General features: G+C 42.4%; 1 protein-coding gene across 2 annotated transcripts; it reads left to right on the top strand.

Moving 5' to 3' along the window:
* Positions 1-23,857, top strand: LOC148036191 (uncharacterized). Of its 2 annotated transcripts, none has more exons than XM_087678198.1 (12): positions 1-832; positions 989-1,034; positions 1,197-1,330; positions 19,984-20,127; positions 21,129-21,208; positions 21,600-21,638; positions 21,747-21,789; positions 21,879-21,983; positions 22,138-22,177; positions 22,337-22,439; positions 23,094-23,178; positions 23,306-23,857. In XM_087678198.1, exons 1-12 carry the CDS (start codon positions 374-376, stop codon positions 23,411-23,413), a joined length of 1,386 nt encoding a protein of 461 aa, XP_087534324.1. In that variant the 5' UTR covers positions 1-373; the 3' UTR covers positions 23,414-23,857. The 2 variants fall into 2 exon arrangements, with proteins under 2 accessions (XP_087534324.1, XP_087534323.1); XM_087678197.1 differs by having other exon boundaries at positions 3-832; positions 22,105-22,177.
* The last annotated feature ends 902 nt before the right edge of the window (positions 23,858-24,759 follow it).

The following is a 24,759-nucleotide window of genomic DNA, read 5'->3' as shown; positions in this document are numbered from 1 at the left end:
AAGGTACTTTTCGGTCAGGGCACGTTGCATTGTCCTATTTGGCAAGCCGATCACGGCATTTTCTTACCTCCTTCGCGGTACGTGAAAGTCTTCGGCTACGACGAGTGATCAGTCGAAGTGTTGGACAAAAGCTGGATTGAGGCAACCACTCATTACTTACAGGTGGATCGATTAACCATCTCATGTAGTGGTTGGATGGTTCTACACAGGCAGGACAAGTGCAGGGTAACGACAGACGTTCAGACAATCTAGCCTTTCAGAGAAGAGCAGGGCGTGGATTCTCTTTGGTGTTACAGAAGAGCAGGACGAGGTTCCTCTTTGAAAGCTTGCCTGTATAGAATAAGGTTCAAATCCTGCTTTCGGACCACTAGAGATGGCTTCTGCCAGCACTATATTGGCGTTTTCCAATCATTTGCTTGCTTCTGGAAGCTGCGTCGTCTCAGAGTCAGGTCCCTTGGTGGATGCTAAGAGTAGGATTGGGCTAAGAAACACGAGACTACACAGGAGTAGAATTCTGTCGCCAGACTCAGTAAGACTGGTAGGAAAGCATGAGAAAAGGTTTCCTTGTGGTACTGCAAGAAGTGAAGTATCCACGGACACAACTGGGAGCAATACCTTGGTTGGTGATGGAAGCAAAGCCGAGATCAGAAACAAGCAGGCAGATGTCCAAGAGGAAGGACAGAAGACTTTTTCCTTGGTTATAGAAGAGAGTCACTACCCTAAGAGAATCGCATTTGATTATGGTTTTCAAGCAACGTTCCTAAGGAAAGGTCCCACCGTTCCTGGCAATGTGATAAAGTTGGCTTTTGAGAACTTTGGCCGAGAATGGCGGGTAACTTCTGTTCTCTTGTCATACATGCAACTGAAAGATCTCCTTGCACTTGCTGTTTACAGGGGCCTTGTGTCAATACTGGAAAATCTTACTGTATAAGTGTAGTTGCTGGTATCCTGGCGATAACATAGATTTCCTTGTTTTTCATGTGTTAAGGCATTACGGCGAAGCTATTTGTTCGGCGAGCTAGAGAAGATTGATGGTAATTTTTTTGCATTGATAGTTCATCTTTGTTTTCTAGTATAGGCATCATGGGAAACCTTATCAAATTATTTTTTGAAGCTTTCTTTTCATTTCTGGTGCTTATGATTTTCATCAGTAGAAATAGGATCACAATAATTTGATCTCTATTGACTAAATGCAGTTAAAAATGTCGAAGGAGGTCCTTTGAGAATTGTTTCAGTATATCTAGGTCGTGGCATTGTTCTCTTTTTGAGGGGTTTCGATAAACTTCTTCAACTGTATGATGGACTTCCTGAATTAAAGCCAGAGATACAGGTGTATATACAACTCGTGTTGCCAGTACCGTTTCTGCATTTACATCCTAGTGGAAAAGTCAGATCTTTTCATCTTTGCTCTGCTCAAGACTGGTTCTTTGTTCACTATTTTTCAAATCACTTGATGTTCCTTCTGTGATGAGAGTTCTTGGTCTTCTGAATGATTGAATTCAGTATTGAAATGATCATGCCAACTTCATTCATTTTGGTTATGCAGTACATGATATTTGCCATGAAAACAGCTAAGTTTTTGGTTTTCACTTCATCAAAACAATACTTGGAAGCGTGAATCTGTAGTGCAAGTGCTGGTTTATTACAGTAAGAGTATAAGTTGGTGCTGACTGTATTTGTGGTTTACTTGGTTTTTCATTCCTAGATATGTTTTGCCTCTGAATGTTTGTTGGGTGTAAAGTGCAGCTTTTGTTTTCTTTAAGCAACTGTCTGCTGGAGTTACATGGTTCTGCAATGCTAATCAACCTGCAATACTTTTAGTATACATACTGTTTTGTTTCTGAATGTTCGTTGGATGTAAACTGCAGCTCGTATTTTGTCTAAGCAACTGTCTGCTGGATTTACTGTATTCCGAAATGCTAATCACCTGGCAATACTCTCTCAAATGTGGTCCATTACTTTATTTGTTCAGTGTCATAATTGGCAGATATCAGTCAATATCAACTGAAATTGGCAGAATAAGGTAATAAGCTAAGCTTATTGCATCCCTCTAATACCCTAACTGCTGGGAATGTGTACTAAAGGTGCTCATAACCTGCAGCATCTGTTGCCATCTCCAGCTCTATTGTCATGTGTAAAAGGCTCAACAGCTAGTGCACAACCCAGGGGCACTATCACATGCAAACAACTCCAATCCCAAAGAGAAACACACCACACTATAGCTGAGTTACTAAGTTAAAACTTAAAGGGGTTGTGCTCATACAAGATAGAAAGTACAACCTCCATATAGCTCACAGTAGGATGCGACATCACAATCTTTAGGCCATGATCAGTGCAACACAATGTATAGGGGCATATCCACAATAGATTAATTTGATGTCAGTAACTCCGGGAGGGTAACTCCTAGGTATAGGCATAAACCCAAGTATAGTAAATACAAAACAACTCCCGTCTTCGGACATGATAGTTCCTTCATAATCATAGTCCTCATTTAAATGGATTACACTCTCAACCCACGGCTCACAAATCAGTAGCATTAACATCAGAATCCTCTACAATCACCTAGAGTAGTGGACAAGTAGGAGCTCTTGATCCATCCATTGGGGAGACCTGAACTTGGAAGTCTTGTGGAATCCATGAAGATCACCACTGATCCACAAGCTGCCTCCACACCTGCATGCACACTCCCACAGTGTTAAAGGTGGCAGTGGCATTAATCACAGGAGCTGCCTGCAGCGCATTGAAGAGTTGATGGGAGTGGAGGAGCAATGGCGACTTAGCACGGCACATGGGCAGAGAATGTCCTGCCGCTTGACAAGGGACATGGGTAGGGAGACCGCCCCACCACTAGCAATGATCTATATAACAGGAGGGAGCGGAACAGGGTAGTGGTTGTTGCTCGAGCTTACTCATAGCCCTGGAAACCAAGTAGTAGGAAGTCCTCTTGCTGTATGCCATATCCTTGGTCTGCTGCCCAGTCTTCTTGACTGGCATCTTGAGTGCTCGCACAGTAGAGCTTTTATTTGTATTGTCTTCAGTCATTGGGTTCTCGTCAGTAGTACTGCCTTGGTCATTTGTATTAGTCGATTGTCCAGTCTTTGTTCCTCCAGAGAATTGCACTGTAACCAATTCGTCTCTATTTGGTGTATTGTCCCTGAGTTTTAGCAATATAATTGTTTATTTAGTTTTGAGTTCATTCTTGTGTTTGATTCCTGTGCTGTGATTGTGTCTCGCTCTTCAACCTGGGCTCTGATCGTCGAAAGTGATGTTAGAGTCTGTCTGTGTTAGTATTGAGTGTGACCGCCATCCTATATCTGTGGTGGTTGTGATATTGATAACACATGGTGACCATGATTTCTGTTTCTCTACGCCCTAAGCTGAATGCATATGTGTTCGCATAGTCTCCTAAGGCAATCATGACTGTGAGCCATACACGACGGTCTCGGTCTAGACAACACCAGATGACACTACCTTTTGAGGCAAGCTCGTTCCTCAATGAGTTCATAGTCAAGGCACATTCCACTGTTAGTGAGATCACGTCCTGGTCGGGCAGCCAGTTGGACTGCCACGTGGCAGTCCGACCTGATTCAGGACAGTCGGCTGCATTTAATGCAGCCGACCTGCATATTTGGCGCCCAGTTTTTTGGCTATTTATAGCCGACATTTCAGCAGTCTTCCACACTTCTGTACGCAGGTTTCTGGCTGGAGATACGTGCAGATTCCGTCTCTGTTCGCAGATTTCAGACAGGAGATCGTGCAGACTGCAGCGGACTTCGAGGTGAACAGCAGGTTGCATCGTCGAGGTGGAGACACGCAGTCCAGCGCACTGCGCCCGTGTATATATCTACATATCTTTGTATACAGCACACTTATACAGCAGATCTTCATCTTCCATTGTCTCTTTCTCTCTCCTCTCTCTGTGTTCTCTCTCTTTCAGTCTTACGCTTCCACACCGCTGCACTCTGACATGGTTTCAGAGCAGTGTAGAAGGGCTGGCTGAGTGAAGAACCAACCTGAAGAGGAGTTTCCATCGCGACACAAGGCTACGTTTCCAGCGTTTGAGAGCAAGCAGGAGGGCTGCGCCTTGGAACAAGGCTGAAGCGAGCGTGGGCGCATGGGAAAGGAGTCCAGTTGGTGGATTTGCTGCTGTTTGCTGCTGTTTGAAGAGGAGGAAGGCTGAGTTTTCAGTCTTCAAGTGCAGGTTTTGCTTTTTCATCGCCTCCGGCGGGTGAAGAAGGTTCGGGACGTGGAAGAAAGAGCCCTAGCAGGCTGCGTTTTCACAGTCAGAGGGGGCTGCTTTTGCGTTTGTAAAGGCATTACAGGTGAAAATGTCTACAGAGATTGACTTGGAGTTCCAAACGATCATGGACCAGAAGGTGCCTGTCTTACCGGCTCTTCCCGCAGATCAAAAGCTCGATGGCGACAATTACCGCATCTGGCGCGTGATGATGTTGGCCATCCTTGAGTCCTACGATTTGGCGGAGCTTGTACAGATCGACCGGCCCTCGGTGAGAGATGAGTCCAAACTCTCTTTCGATGCTCGTGCGGAGTTGGCCAAGGCACAGTCTCACTAGGACAATTTGAATGCCCGGATTCGTTCTTTTCTTTTTCTGTCATGTACTACAGCCGTGATAGCCCACATCGAGCACTTGACGGTGGCTCGGGAGAGATGGCTGGAGCTTGATCAGATGTATAACCGGATGACCCTTATGAAGTGGGTTTCTTTGGAGGTGCAAATGCGGACCTTGTCCGTAAACAAGTCTTCTTTGTTGCGGGAGCACATCGACAAGCTTAGACAGCTTCAAATGCAGGTTCAGAATGCGGGGAAGCCGATTTCCTCCGAAGACATGGCGATCACACTTGTTCTAGTTGCCGCCATGATTCGGTGCTTTCTACTCCGCCCTTATTGCTTCGGGGCGTGAGTCCACTCTTCGGTGGGAAGAGCTGGTTTCTATGGTCTTGGACCAAGAGGAACAATTGAAGGGACAACATGCTTCCAAGTCGGAAGCCTTGACAGGTCAAGCCTCTCAGAAGAAGGGGAAGGATCAAAAGAAGAAGAAGGAGGACAACAAGTCAAAGAAGGACAAGGACAAAGAATCCACATGCCATATTTGTGGAAAGACTGGCAATTGGAAATAGGATTGCCCTGACAAAGACAAGAAGGACGCCAACAAGAAGGACACGAAGGATTCTGGAGCGGTGGCTGTACCCTCATTAGCTGCGTTTCTTCATCTAGCTGTCATTGAGGACTCTACACCGACTACTTCTGATGCTGCGATGACAACTCCCTAGGCTCGAGAGTGGATCGTTGACAGTGGTGCCTCCCGGCACATGACTCCTTTATCAGATGGTGTTGCCCAGTTGTGACCTTCGCGTGGGCAGATTCTCATTGGAGATAGCTCTTCGGTGTCTATTGCGAAGACAGGTGTTTGTTGGCTACATTTCTCAGTCCCAAGGCTATCTTTTGTATGATCCTGTCAAGCGGGATGTGAAGACCAGTCGAGATGTGCGGTTCATGGAGGTTCCGGCCATAGCAGCGGGTGAGGAGCATCCCGTTCTTGGAGATCCAGGGGAGAGTTGGGCTCCCGAGACAGTTCCTTTAGAGCTCGCGCCTTTTGATTCCGATTCTGTTTCTGATACAGAGTCTTCAGCTGATGGAGAGAGACAAGGAGAGGTTCGGCCTCCTCCTCGTTGGGCCCGTGACACACTTTGAGATTCAGGGATCGAGGGGGTCCCTGAGGAATGGGGACCACAGGATGGTCCGCGGCCGTCACGGAGGCACCAGGCACATTCTACGGAGCTTGTTTGCTCTAGCTATTGTTTGATGACCCGTGTTATGCAGGATCGAGAGCCCACCTCCGTGAAGGAGGCTTTACAGTCCGCACCATGGAAGAAAGCTATGGAAGCCAAGTTGGAGGCTATTGAGAGGAATGGCACTTGGTATCTCGTGCCTCGCCCCCCGAATAAGAAGGTGATTGGCGTCCAATGGGTCTTCAAGACCAAGTACCTTAGCGATGGTTCTTTGGACAAGCACAAGGCTCGCCTTGTTGCTAAAGGTTTTGCACAGCGCCCAGGGATTGATTGTCATGACACTTTTGCCCCCACTGCTCGTATGGCGACTATTCGAGCTGTTCTTGCCTTGGCTGGCCATAGGAGATGGCCTGTCTACCAGTTGGATGTGAAGTCGGCCTTCCTCAATGGTGATTTGAAGGAGGAGATCTATGTAGAGCAGCCTCCTGGCTTTGGATCTTCAGATGGGAAAGTCAGAGACAACAAAGGAAGAGCTTATGAGAAATGTTGGAGAAAAAGTAACAAGGTTTTGAGGGACTATCAGATCACAACACTTAGCATGATGAGAGTGTTGGGGAATCTTAAGTTGGCCAAATTCAATGCAAAATGTGTAAACAAGAACATCAGGGTAAGCAAGTTGGGATATCGGTGTTCCAAGGCCGATCCGCAGCTTTATATACACACTTCCGAGGCTGGTTGTGTGCTTTTTGTGTTGTATGTTGATGATTTGATTGTCACAGGTGATCATGAACAGAAGGCCAAAGAGATGAAGGCAGCTTTACATCAGATGTTTGAGATGACGGACTTGGGTCTACTCCATTTCTTCTTGGGCCATGAGATTTATCAGTCTCAGAGGGGTATTTTCATCTCTCAGCAGAGATATGTATAGGAGCTCTTGGTTTCTTTGCGATGGAGGATTGTCGGACCATTTCTACTCCTATGGATCCGAACTGGAAGGCCACTTCCCATTCAGCTTTTCCCATGGCGGATGCTTCCCGCTATCGTCAGTTGATTGGATCATTGATTTGGCTCCTCAACACTTGTGTTGATCTTTGTTTTGCTGTTGGGCTCTTGGCGGATTCATGAGTGAACCTCAGACGGTGCATTGGCAGGCTGCCCAGAGGATACTTCGGTATTTGAGGGGGACATCTGATTTAGGGATTCACTATCTAGCAGGCATAGGTGGTTCAGATCTTGTACTTGCAGGTTGGAGTGACTCGGATTGGGCCGGTGATGTGGACCATAGGCGGTCTACAACAGGTTACTGTTTTACCTTGGGTGCAGGTGTTATCTCATGGAGTAGCAAGAAGCAGCCCACGGTAGCCCTTTCGTCTATTGAGGCGGAGTATCGGGGCGTGTCTTCCACCACATGTGAGGCTGTGTGGCTTCGGAGATTGTTGGAGGAGCTTGGCTGCCCCCAGACTCGTCCTACTTTGTTGCAATGCGACAATGAGAGTTGCATTGCCTTGGCACGGAATCCTGTTTTCCATGCCCGGACGAAGCACATAGAAATCCAGTACCACTTCATTAGAGAGAAGCTTCTGGATGAGACCATCGCTGTGGAGTACTGCAAGACGGAGGACAATCTTGCAGATTTGTTTATGAAGGCACTTCCCTAGGCTCTACTTCGGAGACATGCCAGATCCCTCAGGCTTCTGCCCCGCCCAGGCTCTGAGAGGGGGTGTTAGCGAGATCAGGTCCTGGTCGGGCAGCCAGTCGGACTGCCCAGTCAGACTGCCACGTGGCAGTCCGACCTGATTCAGGATAGTGGTGCCTAGTTTTTTGGCTATTTATAGCCGAGATTTCAGCAGTCTTCCACACTTCTGTACGCAGGTTTCTGGCTGGAGATACGTGCAGATTCCGTCTCTGTTCGCAGATTTCAGACAGGAGATCGTGCAGACTGCAGCGGACTTCGAGGTGAACAACAGGTTGCATCGTCGAGGTGGAGACAAGCAATCCAGCGCACCGCGCCCGTGTATATATCTGCATATCTTTGTATACAGCACACTTATACAGCAGATCTTCATCTTCCACAGTCTCTCTCTCTCCTCTCTCTACGTTCTCTCTCTTTCAGTCTTACGCTTTCGCACTGCTGCACTCTGACATCCACTTCCCAAGCATTCCGGACGTGTTGTTTGCCGTCCACGCCTCCGATTGGGAATGACCCAAATCTTGTTGTCTTTTCGTCTATCTCACCTTTGAATCTGACTAGTCGCTTTCTCGCTGTACTCAACCTAGTAGGTATCTCATAACTCATCTCCACTCCACTTGCTGTTCCCATCCCAATGACACACCATCCTCGCATTTTCCTCCCTAAGTTCTCGGGATCTTTCAAAGAAGATTTGGATGCTTTTATCCAATAGTTTGATGTAGCATGCATAGTAAATTACCTTGGTTAGGTTAATGAGCCTCACAAGGTTGCCGTTTTTGAATCCTCCATGTGGAAGAAGGCTGCAACCTAGTTATCTGCAGAAAATGGTTGGCTATCATGGAATAAGGCCCTAACCGCGTTCCGTATTCAGTTCCAACCAGACTGAACGGATGCGCAAAAATTAGAACGACTTTGCTACCTCAAGCAAGGTGACAAGTCAATTCAAGTCGACACCACAAAGTTTACAATATTGAATAGCCGCATCGATTCGAATGAGTAACCGAAGGATGAAATGTTGAATACCCTATATGTCCAAGGTTTCAATGTGGATTGGATATCCCCGATTGTCATTGCTTCCAAAAAGAACAAGAAGCTGAATGTAGCCACAATCCCGGATCCTTTCCCCATCTTGTACCTGGATACAATACTAGATGAAGTAGTTGGCCACGAGATGTACTCTTTTCTCAATTGTTTTAGCGGATATAATCAAGTGCACCTTGCTCCAAAAGACTAAGCTAAGACCACTTTCATCACTACATGGAAAGTATATGTATGCATAGTGATGTGGTTTGGCCTCAAGAATGCTCCAACATCCTTTTAGAGAGATATGTAGGAGATCTTTGGGCCCTACTTCACGGATTTCGTGCGAGTCTTCTTGGATGATTTCAGTGTTTTCGGAAAGGCCACGCGCCACCTGATGCATCTCTGGCTTTGCCTCACCAGGCACCACAAGGCAAGTCTAAGTTTGAATCCCCTCAAATGTGTCTTTGCTATTCAAGGTAGTATTTTGCTAAGCCACATCATTTTGCAAAATGGGATCGTTGTCGACCCAACCAAGGTGGCCGCAATAATGCAAGCTCCGATCTTGGATTCACCATCCATGTTACTTTGCTTTTTAGGTCAAATCTGCCGGCATGGCCACCACCCGCGTCTTTTAGCGCGTTAGGCTATCCCACTTAATAAATTGGCGCATGTGCCCAAAGCAACTTACCAATGGAATGAAGAAGCCAATATTCTACTGCCTCCGACTTTTACTCTCAAAGGTGCTATTGTGATTCTGCTCGATTGCGCCATGCCCTTTCATATATTTGTGGATGCTTCTGACATAGCAATTGGAAGTGTATTGATGCAACAAGATGACAATGGATGGTTTCGATCTGTGTTCTATGCCAGTAGGAGATTGTCCAATGCACTCTGACACTAAAAGAGAATGCTTGGGCATGATCTACTTCACTAAAAAGTTTCGTCACTATTTGCTAGGGCTCGCATTTACTTTTCATGTGGATCATTCCGCCTTGGTCTTTTTGGTCAAATGACAAAACATTATAGGGTGACTAGCTTGTTGGATCTTGTTGTTGCAGGAATTTGAGTATACGGTAGTGCACGACTTCGGAACTTAGCATGTCATTGAGGACTTTTTGTCCCGCCTAGATTTCATTGAACCACCAATCGGCATTGAGGACGAATGCTTGGATGCACAACTCTTTGTAGCAGCAGCAGATGACATAGTCCTTGAGCTGCCAAACCCTCCATGGTCTTGGTATGATGACGAATGTCCGGATGCACAACTCTTTGTAGCAGCAGCAGATGACATAGTCCTTGAGCTGCCAAACCCTCCATGGTCTTGGTATGATGAGATGATAACTTTCTTAGAAATAGGTGTACCCTCACCCCATCTCTAAAAGGACCACTGGAAACAGCTGGTTCTCCAAAGCCGGTGTTTGGAAGTCATCATGGCCCATTTGTACTACTGTACTCTCTTTGGAGTACTACAGAGAGTGGTCCTGGGGGAAGCACACCAAGGAGTTGCTGGTGGTCACTTTGTTACCGATATCACAGTCTAAAAAATCTAGCAAGCTGGTCTATGGTGGCCAACGATGCATGGTGATGTTCGAAAGTGGATCTAGCATTGTGATTCTTGCCAACAAATGGGCCAACTTGGAGCTAAAAATCACTTACCACTCCAACCAATGCTACCCCTAGAACCTTTCCAAAAGTGGGGATTTTGAACCTATCTCTCCGGTTGCTGTCTACACCCTAGCAAGTATATATTGATGGCAACTGACTATTGCACCAAATGGATAGAAGCCTAGACAATACTGCTAAGTCATCGCTAAATGTCTATTCTAGGATATCTTCACGAGATATGGAACGCTAATCGAATTGGTCACTGACGGAGGCACACACTTAGTAAATAAGGTAATCAAAGAGCTCACTTCATAATTTCTCATTGTCCATAAAAAGTCCTCTATGGCACAAGCGTCTTGGACACATGAGCCAAAAGGGTTTGCAGGCACTTTTTTCACTTGCAAGAGTTGATGTGAAAAACTCAAAGCTTGACTTTTGTGATGACTGTGTTTTGGGAAAACATGTAAAGAGTTCGTACTCTCATGGAGCCTCTAGGAAGGTATGCATCTTGGATTTAGTCCATTTTGATACATGCACCATGCCAATAAAAACTCATAGTGGTTTTTCGTTATTTTGTGTCCTTTATTGATGACCATTCTAGAAAGCTATGGGTTTTACTTGCTTAAGCAGAAAAGTGAGACATTGGACGCCTTTAAAAGGTTTTATGCATTTGTTAGTACTCAAAAGAGTTTAAAATTAAAATGCGTAAGTATCGACAATGGGGGAGAGTATGTATCTAAAGAACTCAATACATTTTGTGATGTCAATGGGATTAAATGGGAGCTTATAGCTCCTTATAATATGTCATCTAATGGTGTGGTTGAGCAAATGAATCGCATGTTATGTGAGAAGATTCAGTGCATGCTGTCTACAGCTAATCTCCTGCAATCTTTTTGGGGAGAGACACTTAAAATCATGATGCATATTTGCAATCGATCTCCACATCGTGCACTTGAAAGTGTCAGTCTTGAAGAGGTTTGGTTTGGCAAACCTGCTTCATATGACCACTTAAGGGCCTTTGGTTGTGAATGTTATGTACATATACCTATTGATAGCAGAACCAAACTTGACATGGAATCCCATAGAGGCATCTTCATGGGTTATGGAGATGAAGGTGAAATGGGCTATGGAGTTGGGGTTCCAAGCATGAAAAAGGTGCTACGCAGCCGGGATGTGGTATTCAATGAGTCAAAGCTACTGAAAAATGTCACATCTAATGACTTGGATAAGAAGAAAGTGAAATTTCAGCATGATCAACCACTTGAACAGCCATCAACCGCTGAAAATTCAGCTCCATTTGATGCTGGTTATGATAATCAGCGTATCATCATTGAGCCAGATGAAAATGGCTAGCAAAGGGACGTTGAAAACCAGTTTGGGTAACAAAATCAGCATGCTGAAAATGAATTATAGTAGTGTGACAATGTATTACAATAACCTAAACATGCAGTTCAGCAGCCAAACAATGAGGTTATTGATATTCCTTTGGATGTGGATCCATTGCCTTATAACATAGATCGTTGGGTAAGAAGGTCGACATGTGTCATGTTACCTATACAAAGGTTTGATCCCTCTTTGGACTGCATTTTGCTCATAGACGAAGGTGAGCCTCTTACATATAAAGAGACATTATCATGTGAGTTAAAGAAAAAGTGGAAGTTAGCTATGCAGGAAGAAATGAAATCATTGTATCAGAATGATACTTGAGATTCGGTCCCATTGCCGAAAGATAGGAAAGTTATTCCTAACAAATGGGTCTATAAAATGAAGTGTGGATGGCAAACCAAAATACTAAGCGAGGCTTGTGGCTAAGGGGTATACACTAAAAGAAGGGATTGACTTTCAAGAAGTCTTTTCACCTGCTGTCAAAATGGCCACTCTTCAGGTATTGTTTGCTATTGTAGCATCTATGGATCTTGAACTTGATCAGATGGATGTTAGAACTGCATTTTTGCATGGTGATTTAGAAGAAGAGTTGTATATGAAATGGCTAGAAGGCTTTGTTATGCGAGGAAAGGAGCACTTGGTGTGTAGGCTTAAGAGAAGCTTGTATGGTTTGAAATAGGCTCCTAGGTAGTGGTACAAAAAATTTGATGCCTTTATGCTCTTACGTGGGTTTAAAAGAAGCAATGCAGATCACTGCTTATATATAAAGAAGGCTGATGATGGAAGTCTTATAATACTTGTGCTTTATGTGAATGATATGCTTATTGCTGGTAAGCATAAAAGCGAGGTTAATGCATTGAAAAGACAGCTGAATTCAACCTTTTGCGCGTATCTTGATTGCTTCCTCTCGCATCCACACTTCTGTAGTTTGGAGATCTAGGAAACTAATTCCCTTGTGAAGGTGAATACATACCGTGAAGTAGACTCTGTTCAGTCATCATGACTAGCAATGTCTGCATTCGTAAAGCCAAAGATAGATGCCTTCTGCTTTTGAAAGCAGATGCACAAATCCTTTGTGCCTTTAAGATATCTCATGATTCCTTTCACTACTTCCTAATGCTTTCTACCAATATGAACAAGGAACGTGCTAACCACTCCCACCACAAATGCTATGCTAGGACGTGTAACAACCATAGCATACATCAAGCTATCCACAACTAAAGCATACGGAATCTTAGCCACTTCAACCTTTTCATCATTAGATGTAGGGCTGTCCTTTGCACCGAGTTTCACATATGGAGGCAATGGCACACTAATTGCTTTCCCCCCTTCATATTAAAACACTAGAAAATCTTGGATATATATTTTTGCTGCGATAGATAAAGAAGACCTTTTGATCTGTCCCCGAGTATATGCATGCCAAGGATGTGATTTGCTTTACCAAGGTCTTTTATATCAAAATTTCTATGTAGGTTCTGCTTCAATGTGTCCAAAGCATGAACATCCCTACCACCAATGAGCATGCCGTCCACATACAAAATCAGTATAATAAGGTTGCAATTTACTGCCTTTTTGGTATATAAGCAGTGATCCACTTGACTTCTTTTAAACCCTTAAGATTGCATGAATACATCAAACTTATGATACCATTCACGTGGTGCTTGTTTCAGCCCATACAAGCTTTTGTTGAGTTTACATACCATCTTTTCTTGCCCCTTAGCCACAAAACCTTCTGGCTGTTGCATAAAATGTCCTCATGCAGAACACCATGGAAGAATGTAGTCTTTACATTAATCTCTATGAGTTCCATATCTTCACATGTAACCAAGCCCAATATGGTTTGCAAAGTAGTCATTTTGACTACAGGAGAAAAGATCTCGTCAAAGCCAATTCCATGTTTTTGCTTATATCCTTTTGCAACAAGTCGTGCTTTGTACTTTGGCAAGGAACCAGAAGTGACCTTCATCTTGTAAACCCATTTTCATGGTAGGACTTTCCGCCCCTTGGAAAAATGTACCAAATCCTAAGAACCATTCTTCTTTAGAGATTCCATCTATGATAGCATAGCTTTATGCTATTTCTTGCTGTCCTCTCTGTCCATTGCTTCCTTGAAGCATGATAGTTGACCACAATGTGTCAACATGACATAATTTGCATTAGGAACAAGCCTATTTGGCTGTTTGGTGTTTCGGATTGACCTTTGGACCAAATGATTAGTGTTTGCTGGCTGCCCAACTTGCAAATCTGCATTAACAGGTTGTTGTTCAAAGGGTTTGGTATGCAGTCTTGCTTGTTCTGATTGTTCCAATGGCACATTTTCTTGCTAAAACTATGGTATATCATGGGCAACTTCTTGTTGATCAATTTCAGCATCATTCCTTGCATTTATAGAGTCATTTACAACAAGTATTTGCTATTGTACAGCAGGCACTCTTTGCTGTTTTACAAGTATTTTCTCTTAGAACATAACCCTTCTGACTTCTTGTGTCTTTTCGGGCTATTTATGCATGCGATTTTCCTAGAAGATAAACATCATTGTTGTGTACATTTTTTCTTTTATTGGGATCCCATAATTTAAATTTTATAAGCCATTTCACTCTTGTTACCATATCCTAGGAAAATGCATTTATAGTACTTTGCCTCCAATTTGTTGCGTTGTTTCGTGCGTATGTGTACAAATGCCTTGCATCCAAACACTCTCAAGTGTGTATACGAAGGTGGCTTGCCCGACCACAGTTCTCGAGGGACTCCCTCCCCCCCCCCCCAAAAAAAAAAGACTTGTTGGGTGACTGATTTATCAAATGTACAGTTGTCATAACAGCCTCTGCCCAAAATCCATGAGGTAATGCAGCATGAGATAGCATGGTACGAATCTTCTCATGAATAGTTCTATTCATATGCTCGATGACACCATTTTGGGACGGATTATAAGGGGTTGTAAGTTCCCATTTTATCCCTTTGCTATCACAAAAGGCCTGAAAGGCTTTTGATACATATTCCCCACCATAGTCATAGCGAAGATACTTTAATGTCTTGTTGGTCATATTTTCAACAAGTGTAAGGACTTTTTTAAACGTATTCAAAGCCTCATCTTTACGATGGATTGGATAAACCTATACTTTGTGTGTGGCATTATCAACAAAGGTGATAAAATATTTTTTTTCTCTTAGAGACAACCTTGGCATCTCACATATGTCTAAATGTACCAACTTTAAGGGTGAAGATTTTAATGAAAAAGACTTTTTATGTGATGTTTGAGCATGCTTGCCAAAAATACAATGATCACAATGGTCAAAATCAGCATACCTCATACATGGCAAATAACCCAAATGAGAAAGCACTTTCATTCCAGTTTGGCTCATGTGCCCCAACCGGCTATGCCACAAAGACACACTTGGCTGCGCGGTTATGGGGACAACATGATCACGCACACTATTAGAGCCTTTAGCAACAATCCTAGAGTCCTTACATATCTTCCATTTGCTATCCCCAAAAGTGATGTGATAGCCTTCATCATTTAGCTGCCCTGTGCTTATCAAGCTCTTCTTGAGTTGAGCAAAGTGAACTTTGAACCATGCTAAAATACCAATTGCACATTGTTAATCCCTGCAAAGTTTGTGGTGGCCGAGGCGCAGTGAAGATTCGATATTCAGCAATGGCAATGGCAAGAGAAAGAGAGAAAGAGTGAGCAATAGCAGAGAGTGAGATGCATGATGTGTGGGTACAAAGAGTTGTACCTCTTTTAGGTTTTTGTGATAGTTATATGTAAAGTACTAAAGTACAAGTGCTAAGGGTGTGTTCACACCCAAGTACATATAAAAGGCACGATGGCCCTTTATTTCCAACAACTTGTATGGCACACACTCCCCACTATCAATGCATAGTGTAACAAGCTTTCAACCATTGGAATTTTTATCCATAGCTAGGAAGCACTCAAAACAAGAAAAACCCTCTGATTTGTGCTTCATCGCAACTCAAAATGATAGGTCAAATTGTCAACAAAAGTCACGAAGTTTGCATGGATGCATCCTTTGGAAATGAAGCTTGTTGCATCTTGCCACGTACACAAGCTTCCCATATATGTTTGAGCATCGCTTTTAGTCAGACCAAATTAAGCACCATGTCATGCCTTTTTGCCATAGCTCAAATGGCCAAACCAACCATGGCAGAACTTAATGTCATCGTTGATTGGGATATCGATTACCATAGCATCCTCAAATGTACTCTTGTAATAGGTATCTAGCCCATTGTATAGCGTGCCAATAATAACAATTACATCATCATCGTTGCAATCATCCACAATGCATTTATCCATATGAAAATGGGGGAAAAAAACAGCACATGCAATTGCTGAGAATGATAATAGATTTTCCTTAATTTCTAGCATTTGTAAGACATCTTTCAATGTCACTATACCCCCATCACTTGCAGCTATGAAAACCTCTCCAATACCTTTCATAGCATGTGATGCATTGTTAACACAAGCAATTGACCCCTCTTAGATACATCCTACGTAGAGACAGACACTAGAGGGCAAGGAGACAAACAACCTTCTGTAAGAGGTAATGTGCTTAGAAGAACCACTGTCAAAGTACCACGCACCCTTAGCGTGAGCCATTGACAAGCACTATGTGTGCAATGAAAGATCATAAGATCATCTAACCACAAATGCATAATCTACTCATATGTTCAATCGAGCTGGGTTTACTGCCTTATCCTTTGACTAGATGTGCTCTTCATGATTGACATGTTCAATTGCTTCCTTTTCTCATTGACAATGTGATTGCAGCATTTATTGATGAGATGACTGGGTTTCATGTACTAATTGCATCTTTATTGTTCCTCTCATCTTTTGCCACACTAGAGTTAGAAGATGGAGTTGCCTTGCCCTTAAACTTTTGCTTAAACTACTGGCATGACTTTCTCTTGCCTCTATGGGAGGTTGCAAATGCCTGATTTCCTAAAACCATACTTGATTGGTCAACCCATGACTGCTTCTCCTATAGCAATAAGAATACCAACTCATCAAAAGAGTATGCATTGGCATTGCTTTTGGCAATTGGGGAAAGAGTAGTAGCAAAGTTGTGATAAGAATCTAGCAACCCACTCAACTATAAAAAGAAGAGATGCATCAACAATAATCTCATCAATGTTGGTCAACAGTCAATTGCTCCTTGAGATATTTTATTAATGTGATGTAGAAATCAAGGCCCCCATTTATGTGCTCTGTAACCAGCCTTCTTCCTTGGATAGGGTGGTTTAATAACCTGATTAAGCAGTATTTACAACAATTAACAAATTCACAAAACTGAAATGCACACTTTACCATATAATCTTGGACATTGGACACCTTGGTGGCCCTAAAACTGACGTCCCTTTCGGTATTTATTTAACTTAATTGAAGAAGAAGTTGATGAACAATGGGATTCTCCCAATTCCTTTCAATATTCCAACTCCTCTTGCTATCCAAAATGACCAATAAGTCTTTAATCTGATTTGCCCCTTGATTCGGGCAATCAATTGGCCTTCACCCGCTTTGATGGAAATGGAAAATGCCCCAAATTCAATTCTTTGTTGGTCCCTCCACTTGAATAGGCTAAATCAGCTTCAGCCTTGTTTGAATCCAAGTCTTGGATCTTTCAATTTTTGGCATGCTTCTCGAGACTGCTGCTATACCCTAATTTTTGTTGCAGATTAGGGTTTATAGTATAGAAATCTGAAATTTCTCAGCCTCTGGTGATCTCAATGCTGTAATTTTCGGAGCAAGGTTGTAGAAAGGCTGGAGATGAGAGAGAATGCTGAGGAGAGACAAAATTCAGACTTTTGCAAAGAACTGAAGAAAATCTGTCATTTACTGTTGCTGCCCTGTCTCGATAGCTTGTAGATGCAAAGAACTGAAGAAAATTGGTAATTTACTGCTGCTGCTGTGTCTCAACAGTCTATAGATGCTGTCACTTGCTGTTGATTGGTCTTCTCTTGCCCTTGGCTACCTCAAAAGGTCCTCCAATGGCTACAAATCAGACCAACAGCATCTCCTCTCTCTCTCTTATAGACTGAATACACTAAAAATGCATCTCTCCAGCCTTTAAAGACGTTTTTCAGTCTTGCATGGGCATTTTTGACAAGTGATAGCCTTTCCAAATGGTTTTTCTAGCATTATCTGTAATTAAATATTAATTTTCAGTCGTTAAATACTGAAAATTCATCTAATAATTATTTTAGTGCCTTGAAAAATAACCTGATTGGCCAATAATTAAATTGGCTGGGCAACTTCCATTCCTGAGTGTCTCTGCGCCATCTTTGACCATTAGATTGGCATTAAGTATCATTAAACGCCACTTCTCTAGTGTCACCAATTGACACTTATGGCCAAATGAATGACCTAGGCCAACAACTGGCACCAAATACCACCAACTACCTGTGCGGTATAACTTATAGCAACTTTTGCCTTTGACATCCCGTGATTTCCTCGGGTCTCAGGCTTGTAAATTTACTCTAACCCCAATTATATCTCACATGTGCAACATTTACTTAACCATGTGATTAAAAATTAATCCACATGTTAAGTGAGGTTTCAAAAATACATGTCCTCATGACATGCTCAACCTTCAATTACTTATACGAGTATGCAAGAGGTGTTGCATTTTGCACCTTATACAACAAACCAAGTAAGTTCCAAGTGTGCTTGTCCATAGAACCTAACTGAAAAAAGGAACAACATACCCCTTGCATGATAGATCAATCAATGCATGTGCATGTGCATCCTTTCCATGGTACCTCAGTTGTTTGGGAGTAGGAGGAGCAACTGAGCGTGATGAACCACTATTAACATGTGATTCTCCACCATTGAAAGATGTTTGCCACTGATGCACAGCTTGGCCTATAAGCATCAACTTTGTCCTTAATACATACGCTACAACTATTTGCAGCCCATACACAATGGACCATGTATGGACACATGAGGAAATTAGTACCATCCAATTTGTTATCAGTGCCAATCATTCCAAGAAAATCATTATGGCCTGCCATGGCAACATTGCCAAATTGTATGCTAACACAAGTACAACTCAAATGAGTGCCAAAAGTGCCCATGCCCAAAATATTGCTGCTTTGCTGTCGTTTGAACAATTGAAAAAGCACACAACAAAAAAAAGAAATGGCAATACCCACTTATGGAAGCGCCGGATCAATGAATGGATTGTGTGAGGGCAAGTGGAATATAAAAAATAGCTTCCTGTACAAAAACATAGTTGGGTGGCAGTGCTAATGATACGCCACAACGGCGATGCTCAGCAGCAAACAACAGGCAGTTGATGGCAACAAGTTACCGTGGTGATAGGTGGTTGCTGAACGTGTTCTCAGGGACTGACTCTTAGCTCTTTGCATCTTCTTCTCTTCCTCTCCCTTCAGTTGTTCTGCTTCTCCTCTCCAATTCTTCTCCCCCTAGTCTTGTGCAGGCTGTGTCAAAGGCGACAAAGAGGAGATATGGTGAGCTTCCATACATAGGTCAAAGGCGCAGGTGAAACACTTCTGCTCTAGCAATAGCATCGAGCCTAAACTAGCAGTTGGTAGTGAAGACGGTAATGTTTATGAAAAACTTGAGAATCTGGAAATAACAACAGCTAATCGGACTGCAACACTAAAATCACCTATCAGTGGTGGTGTATTTTCTTAGCTCATAATCACTCTTCCAGAGTAAGCAAACTGTCATATTTGATGAAAATTGAATGTCAATAATGGGCTAATAGTCAATTAGCTTTTTTAAAAGTTCTATCAGGCTATTTATCCTGCATGTTTCCATACCAGGATCCTCTTGGTTTTTCCAAATGATTGATCTTTTATGCAAAACAATATACTGAATAACTTTTGTCTTTGAATTAACACGCATTGTTTATCCAACACAATCTCATCTAGGCCTTTAGCTACAGAGGAAATAATTGGTACAACAAAAATGTGAGGAAGACAGCAGATGGAATACTTTTTAGTCACCAGTGGAAAATCGTTTGGGAAAAGGAAATGGGGAATCTCAGGACATCTAGCGAGGCATGTAAAAGCTGGTGGTAGTGCGAAAGTTTGAAAATGCAAATTTGAGTCATTGTTTCCAGATTTAGCTGGTTTAGCTAAGATGGAGGAGCTGAAATACGACATTTTGGAATTTTGCTGGTCTCCTTACGCTAGTCATGATAAATCAAACATCTACTCAACAGGTTCATCTCTTCCAATTATCAGGGCCCTTACCCTTAGAAGACAAGTAGAGATTCAATCTGTGGCGGAAACATCATCACAGTCTATCTGTTAATCTGCATAGGCTAATTATCCGGGTCCTTACCTTAGAAGGCAAGTAGAGATTCATCTGTAGCAGAGACATTGTCCTGACTATGCAGTTAATCTGCATAGGCTATGAATCTCATCATGCTACCTTGTAAGTTCAATGTGTGCAGTATGTTGTTAACAATTTTGCATGTCATTTACTGTTGAAGTTCATTAGAATTATGAACTTGAACATGCTTCATGTGCTTGGTTTTCAGAGTGTGGTGGATGAAGTAGATGAGCTGCAGAAAGCATTGAAAGGACTGACACTTAGCGATGAAGCAGTGTGGGAGCGGGAGAGAAGTCGGCCACCTGTTGAAGCACCTTGGTGGATACTCGGTCCTTATTATTTCCTTTGTACGGTACGCTTTTGTCATAGCAGATTAGTCAATGTGTGAATTCTAAAAATGGTCTTTCATGCTTATGTTACACTTCTGTTGGTTTGTGTCCTTTCCTCCATATTTAACTGCACCTTCAAGGAAAATCTTGAAAAGTAATGGCTCTTTTAAATCACTAGAACTGTTTATGCAGTACTCAAAGAGTATCTGAGAAAGTCAAATCAGTTAAGCTGGGATATATTGCCTGCACCTAACCTGCGATCATCTGAATGGTTGCCCCTGGTCTGATGGTATTAGCTGGTGGCCAGTAACTCACTGAACTGGGAGAGTCGCGGGATCAGTCTCCTGAGCAACTCAAGAATTTATTCCAGCCTGATCACAAAAAGTGTTAATAACTTTTTAAGTGTTGCATCTCTCCTTTGCTCTGTGACAAACATAATTAAGGTGGTAGCTTATTTTACACCTTGTCTGCACTGAAAGGCACAGATATTTGAAAGTGTTACTCGCAGATATGACACAAGATGTAAATAAGCTTTACCACAGACAAGGCATAATAAGCCACTGTTATTGTTTATCAGGTGTAAGATTGAAAAAAATGACGAGTACATGTATGAGATGGGATGTTGGTAAAAAGCATCTAGGCATAGACATGGTTTTGTTGTGTATGAGATGGGGATGGGAGACTTTGTCAGAAATCATTCTCTATGGAAAGACAGGGTCTTGTGTTGCATTGTTTGCATTGCTTTATTTTTCTGCTTCACAATTCCATCTAGGATTAATCAAGTCATCCTAGTTTGTGTGAATATGCTGATGATTCAGACATTCTTCTGTACACATTTCAGAGTCCTGTTTCTGCTCTAATTGCTGTTATTGGTGAGAGAGAAGCCATAGAGATTATATATGTTTCTACATTATTGTAATTTGTTCTGCATTTTATTCCTTTAACTGAAATATAAGTAAACATAAAGAAGTCAAAGTCACAGGTTAGAATGGCACCCTGAAGCAATCCATGTCTTTTTTGGCAGATGCTAGATGTTATCTTCAAGGATAGACCCATTCAAAGATTTTGGTTTCTTGAAACGGTTGCACGTATGCCATATTTCTCGTATCCTTTTTTGTTTTTTTTGCCGCTGTTGGCTTCTCATTGTCATCTTCCGATGGAGTGAGATAGATTTTAGAAACAATCATATTTCCATTGTTTAGCATTATACAAACTGTAAAATCTTGAAATCTTTAATGAAACATGTTACACGGTGCAAGGTCTCCATGTATTTTTTGAAGTTTGTCTCAAGTAAGCACTAGGATCTTGTGCTTTTTATGCAACATAAAATCCAGGCATGCATCAAGTGTGTTATTTTTTTGTTCATCAATCGACTCAATGTTTGGTGCAAGCTGCCCCACTGTCCAGGCATCATTCTTCTTTAATCCATTTGCTTTTCTTATGGGTAAGATGTTCTAATCTCACTTTTCCTTGTAAATCCTTAAGTAAGCCACAGGTATATCTCCATGCTGCATTTGTATGAAACTCTTGGATGGTGGGTGAAACTTCTTGGGTTCCTGCCACTTCAAGTTCTTGCTGGATGGCATAAACACAGGATCCTGTTGCTGACCTTGTTGCTATGAATTTTTTATGTGCAAAATAGGTGGCGTGTGGGTGCGGAAGTACGGAAAGTTCACTTTGCTGAGGTATGTAATATTGACCTTTACTTGATGTTACACCATAAATAGCTCAGCTGTTTTGAAGTTATGATAACCAAAGGACTTCATGAACAAAGGAATGGAATGAAATGCATCATTTAAAAATAATGGAGTCACTTGGAGGCGATTTGGAGTGGCGAGATAGATTCTTTGGACAGCATGCAGCTTTCTTCTACTATTGGGTATGCTTTTCAAATAACCCGTAAGCGTGAATCATCTGAAAATTTCAGGCAATATTTATTATACTACCTTAGGTTATAGGGTAGTCGAATACTCTCTGTGTGTGTGTGAAAATGGATGCAGATTTTGAATGTGATGTTCTTGATATCTCCCAAGGTCGCTTACAACTTTTCTGAGTTGATTGAAATGCATGCAGGTAAGCCTTCTTTTTGTTAAAGGAAATGTTTCCCTAATCCCAATCTTGGAAATGTTACTCTAATTCCAATCTTAGGCAGCTTTCAAGAATTCACTCTTTTAGAACATGTTTCAGAGTATTACACTTTTAGCAGCTCTAAGCAACTTTCTCCCGTGGCAGTTGACACTTATGGTCAGTTTGTTGATGAAAATGAAAAGCTCTTAAAAACACTTCCACCTCCACCAGTGGCATTTGATTATTATGAAAGTGAAGACCTTTATATGTAAGTACTTCAGCCCATAAAATGGTGCAGTTCTATTGCTTTAGCATAATTGTCATATTAGCCTGCATCCTGGCAATGGAAGTTCCTTGTATTACATGTGGAGTAATTTAGCATTTTGCATTGTCTATTGTGCAAGCTTGAATCTATTAACACGCAACAAACTACTTCCAAGGCCAAAAAGGAAAGAAGTCCAAAGGAAAATGCCCAAATAGCTTAAAAAAACTGCCTTCCATACAAGGAAAATATAGAATGCCTCAATGCTCCAAGGCCAGCTGCCCTAATGGGTAGCTAGCAAATACAAAAAACTGGAGACCTTTCAAGAAATAGAGGATACGCCTTCAAAATGTGGAAGAGGACCTCTTGCCTCTCTGAGTGTCTTCGAATCTACTACATGGATATGGGATCACTAACAACGATTCCTGAATACTTTCCAATTTATAACCGCAGCTTGATAGTCTGAAAATCTTCCAAGCACTTGACCTCACACACTAGCTTGCACATTGTCTTGCATGTTCACATGGATAATTGATGAATAACAAGAGGTGTGCCTATTCATACTCTTGAAAAAGAAAGATTCCTAGAGTATAAATGGATTCAAATAGCTACTTGAGGTTGCAGGGTTGGACCTATAGACTTGTTGCCTGTCTTCTGCAGGTATGATGAGTTCCAGACTAGTCGGTTACCAGAAACGCGGCGACCTAAAATTAACAGCCTATACGATGTGTTCTCTGCTATAGCAGTGAGTGTGATATTGCAAGTCCTTTTGTTGCATGTGTGAAGTAATTATTGTTGAGCAACTCTGTTTTGGATTCCAACTTTTGAGCACAAACCTGTGTTTTTGACTTGTACTCTGCAATTTGCTTCAGGGGGATGAGTATGAGCATGTCAAGACCATGGTTGCATGCCAGCAGCTAGACACTTGGGTTGTCAGTCCACATAAGACAAAAATCAAGGGAGAGAAGCCTCATTCTTGAACATTTTCAAACTGAGGAAGGTACTGTAATGCAGCATGCTGAGGTATCCGATGATATGCATTTGCAATGGCTGTCGAATGTATTGTTGTGATGCAAGTAATTGAAATATTTGCAAAGAGGGCTCCTCGTCTGTATGCTTAGAAGGGCACCTAAAATGAAAAGTGTATGCATTATATTGTGATATAAGTAGCCCGGATATGTACACGGGTGGCTCCTTGTGTGCCGAGAATGGCACCTGAAAGAAAGATGTGTATATAAGCAGGCCTGATAGATGCCAACTTCTATGAATACGAGAATGTACCATTGGTGCTGATTGAAAGACCATATATTGTCGAGGCATTATGGCCTAACCTACATCCTGACAATGCTGGGTCCACAATATTCTGTTGTTTTTAGAAATGAAGATGAAAAATTACGCCAACGAAATGGTTGAACTTTTTCGTATATACTTAGTGATCTGGTTCTGCTTCAGTTTGGGTTAACAGGGAGCATAGGCAATCGAAATGCTGTAAAATATATGCATCGGTTTGATAAGAATTTGCAAATTCCTGGGGCAGCTTCACTCACTTGGCCTTGACGATATGCAGCTGCTGGTTCCCTGCTCACGCCAAGCATTATAGCTGCACTTTCCATTGAGACTATTAACAGTTCGAGCAGCATGAACAATGACGACACACGGAAGGATATCAAATTATGTGTTAAATTTTGCTTCATGGAAGTAGCTAGTCCCGACTGGACGTGCTCGTCTGTGGAGAATTCTGAGACCAGGGGCTTTCTATGCTTTGACTTGGTAGTTGCATCCGTAAGTATCATTGCACATTGGCCGTTGAAAACCGTGACTACTAAGCACTTGTTCAAAACATTGGACACCAATGCGACATTGGACTCAAGCCTCCACCACAATGCCCACTCGAGGATCACATGATCATGCCATCATGATAGAGAAAACCATGTTGTCAACATTATGATGTCGGGTATCACGCTCAGCGTATCTGGCATCGTGTAGGTTGTGACCTTAATCATGGGAGGATGAAGCTGCTGCTGACGCCACAGGCCGAGGGTCTAGGTGCCCCAGTTATCTTCACTAGTGCCATCACCAGCAAAAACACTGCATATCACCGATGCCATCACCAGAAAAACACTGCATAGTAGGTGCATTCACACAAATGTTTTCTGTAGAGAATGGTTTGCACTTGCATGGCCGACACTTCGTGGTGAAGACAGGTGCCCTCTTAGAGGGGAGGGGAACATGCCCAACTATCTTAGCCATGTCCATAGTCATTGCGTAGGTGTGCCAAGCCATTAATGTTGTGCTACCAAAAGGCCCGAAGGAGGGAGTTGAGGGG

The sequence above is a fragment of the Lygodium microphyllum genome, chromosome 5 (genome assembly GCF_053477565.2).
Source record: "Lygodium microphyllum isolate KBCC chromosome 5, Lygodium_microphyllum_v1.1.10, whole genome shotgun sequence".
Classification (NCBI taxonomy): Eukaryota; Viridiplantae; Streptophyta; class Polypodiopsida; order Schizaeales; family Lygodiaceae; genus Lygodium; species Lygodium microphyllum.
Note: the sequence above shows the minus strand (reverse complement) of the source record. Positions and strands in the feature narration are given on the sequence as shown.